At 46.0% G+C, this 2,835-nt stretch overlaps 1 protein-coding gene across 1 annotated transcript; it reads left to right on the plus strand.

Annotated features, from left to right (window-relative positions):
* Positions 1-388: 388 nt before the first annotated feature.
* LOC139383910 (transmembrane protein 121Aa) lies at positions 389-2,444 on the plus strand. Its single transcript, XM_071128515.1, has 3 exons — positions 389-502; positions 805-975; positions 1,761-2,444. Exons 1-3 carry the CDS (start codon positions 389-391, stop codon positions 2,442-2,444), a joined length of 969 nt encoding a protein of 322 aa, XP_070984616.1.
* Positions 2,445-2,835: the final 391 nt, after the last annotated feature.

The following is a 2,835-nucleotide window of genomic DNA, read 5'->3' on the forward strand; positions in this document are numbered from 1 at the left end:
AGACCGTGATGTCAGCAGTAGAACAGCAGACTCAATGGAACTGCGCTGAGAGAGGGAATGCACCAGTCTGTATGGCTTAAACAGACCATAATATATCATTGCAATTCTCCCAACCTTGGTCCCATTGCCCTCTCGGTCCTAGAAGTGTTGTCTTTTCCAAACCAATCAATGGAGGACACGTTGCATTATTCTAAGGAGTGGGAGTGCATTCTTCTCAATAATGTAAACAAATCCAAATGTATCTGTTAATCTAGTAGGGATTGGTATGGTATACTTGACTTTTGCCCCTAAAATAACTTCCTGAACAAACTGTAAAGTAGGACTACAACTTTTGTTTTGGAGGACTACAACAGGAAGTTCAGTAGAACTATAACCCCCATTACCCACCATGGTTTTGCCGCAGCCAGACAAGCGCCATGTGTGCCTGACCACAATGGTGATCATGACCAGCATGGCCTTTATGGATGCCTACCTAGTAGAGCAGAACCAAGGGCCCAGGAAGGTAAGAGGCCATTTTTTTTAAAAAGCTGTATACTGTGATTCAAAAAAGAATATAACTATTTATCATTCATTTAAAAGTCAAAAAATAGATCTACCAATCGTAGACTGTAGCTTTGAATTACAAAATGTTTTCAACTTGGCCTTTAATCAGTGATTTTACTGTTTTGACATCCTTAGTTTTTTTGCATCTCTTTCATTGCCTTTCAATTGTTTGCTTTTAATTGATTTCAATATATTGTTTTACTGTAAAAACTGTGTTGTGATTTTAATGATAGGTAAATAAAGTACGATGTGTATTTGTAGATCGGGGTGTGCATAATCGTGCTGGTGGGAGACATCTGTTTCCTCATCGTGCTGCGCTACGTGGCGGTTTGGGTCGGGGCCGAGGTGAAAACTGCCAAGCGTGGCTATGCCATGATCCTCTGGTTCCTCTACATCTTCGTCCTGGAGATCAAACTCTACTTCGTCTTCCAGGTAGGCATTCGAATGGGCCACTGTAATAGGAATTTCCAGCTGAACAAAAAGGAGAGCAGTCATTGATAAAGTCATTCAAAATCAATACGGTTTAATTACAATAATGCAGGGAGACACCTCCAGAACAGATGCATAGAATGTCTTTAACTGGCCTCTTGATATTCTAATCAGACAGCACCAAGTGTACTGTAAACACCAGCCAGAGAGGCTTCAAGAACAAAAGGCAGTGATTGTCAGCTGCTACAGAATCACGCAGTGTTTCACATAATACAATGGTAATCAGTGTCCTCAGTCCTTGTACCTCCAGTCATTCACTATCAACAGATATGAGTTTAATCCATAACATCTAGTCTAGTGACCATCAATCCGAGTGTTACAAACAGAACACTTGGAATCATGTGTAGTACAGAACGGGAAAACACAGAAATATGCTAAACATTGCGTTAAACACTCTAAACTGAATATGAACGTTATTCATTTTAAATATTCCCATTATAGCCGGCAACCGGAGTGTTGCTGGCATCAGTATCCCAGATACCATCTCCTTTCGTTGTGCCCTTGAGCAGGATACTCCAGCCCTAAACTGCTCCAGGGACGCTGCACTGTGGCTAACCGAGTGGTGTGTATGTGTGTATTGGCTGGGTGGCGGGGAGGGGATGCTGCAACCTGATCTCATAGTTTCAAGTCGGGATTTGACAGGGCTGGATATTCACAGAAATCCAGAAAAAGACACATTTCAATATCTCTCTGACAATTAACAACAAAGAATGTCTTATATCTTCTAGAACTACAAGGCGGACAGGAAGAGCCTGGAGACGGTGGCCCGCAAGGCTCTAACCTTACTCCTCTCTGTGTGCGTCCCGGGGCTGTACCTGGTCCTTGTTGCTCTGGACAGCATGGAGTATGTGAGAACCTTCCGGAAGAAGGAGGACATGCGGGGGAGGCTGTTCTGGGTGGCCCTGGACCTGCTGGATGTTCTGGACATCCAGGCCAACCTGTGGGAGCCCCAGCGGACGGGCCTACCCATCTGGGCCGAGGGACTGATGTTCTTCTACTGCTACATCCTCCTCCTTATCCTGCCCTGTGTCTCCCTGTCTGAGATCAGTGTCCAGGGGGAGCACGTCTCGCCCCAGAAGATGATGCTGTACCCTGTTCTTAGTCTTGTTACCATAAACATAGTGACAATCATGATCCGTGGGGTCAACATGGTGCTGTTCCAGGATAGTAGGGTTTCCACAATCTTCATAGGGAAGAACGTGGTGGCCATAGCCACGAAGGCCTGTACGTTTCTGGAGTACAGGAGGCAGGTGAAGGAGTTCCCTCCACAGGACCCTAGCATGGCAGGTATAGCATTAGAGCTGCAACAAGGGAACTCTGTGGGTCACAACCACGGGCACAACCAGACCTTGCCCAATGCCACCACTAGCCTCCCCGACGAACCCTCACCGACTGAGGTCATAGACACATGACCCTTGCCCATGGATAATTACATCCTTTTCACACTGTAATGCCGAGCGGATCCATACTGTGATGGCTTGGGTATTTTTTTTTCACACTGTGCTTTCCAGCAACTACCAGCGCAGTACAGCTTGGCTTAGCTTGGCTTAGTAGTGTGAAAAGTGTGGCAAGTGTCTGACACTGGGCAAAGCTAGACTGGACTAGACTTCTCAGAGCTCAGCTAGACTGAACTAGACTTCTCAGAGCACAGGATGACCCCCAAAAAGACTGTTTCCGTCCAATGGGGTGGCAGAAAGAAACATCATGTTTCACTGAGTCCGCTCCAGCTCAGGAAAACGGCCCAGCGCCTTGCCAGCCAGCCTACCAGATGAACTGATGAGATCATTCTGATAAAGACTGATG

The sequence above is a fragment of the Oncorhynchus clarkii genome, chromosome 25, assembly GCF_045791955.1.
Source record: "Oncorhynchus clarkii lewisi isolate Uvic-CL-2024 chromosome 25, UVic_Ocla_1.0, whole genome shotgun sequence".
NCBI classification, from domain to species: Eukaryota; Metazoa; Chordata; class Actinopteri; order Salmoniformes; family Salmonidae; genus Oncorhynchus; species Oncorhynchus clarkii.

Coding starts and splice junctions, on each gene's coding strand:
- LOC139383910 (XM_071128515.1), top strand. CDS start 389: ATGGTTTTGCCGCAGCCAGACAAGCGCCATGTGTGCCTGACCACAATG. Junction 503..804: donor AGAACCAAGGGCCCAGGAAG/GTAAGAGGCCAT, acceptor GTGTATTTGTAG/ATCGGGGTGTGCATAATCGT. Junction 976..1,760: donor AACTCTACTTCGTCTTCCAG/GTAGGCATTCGA, acceptor TATATCTTCTAG/AACTACAAGGCGGACAGGAA.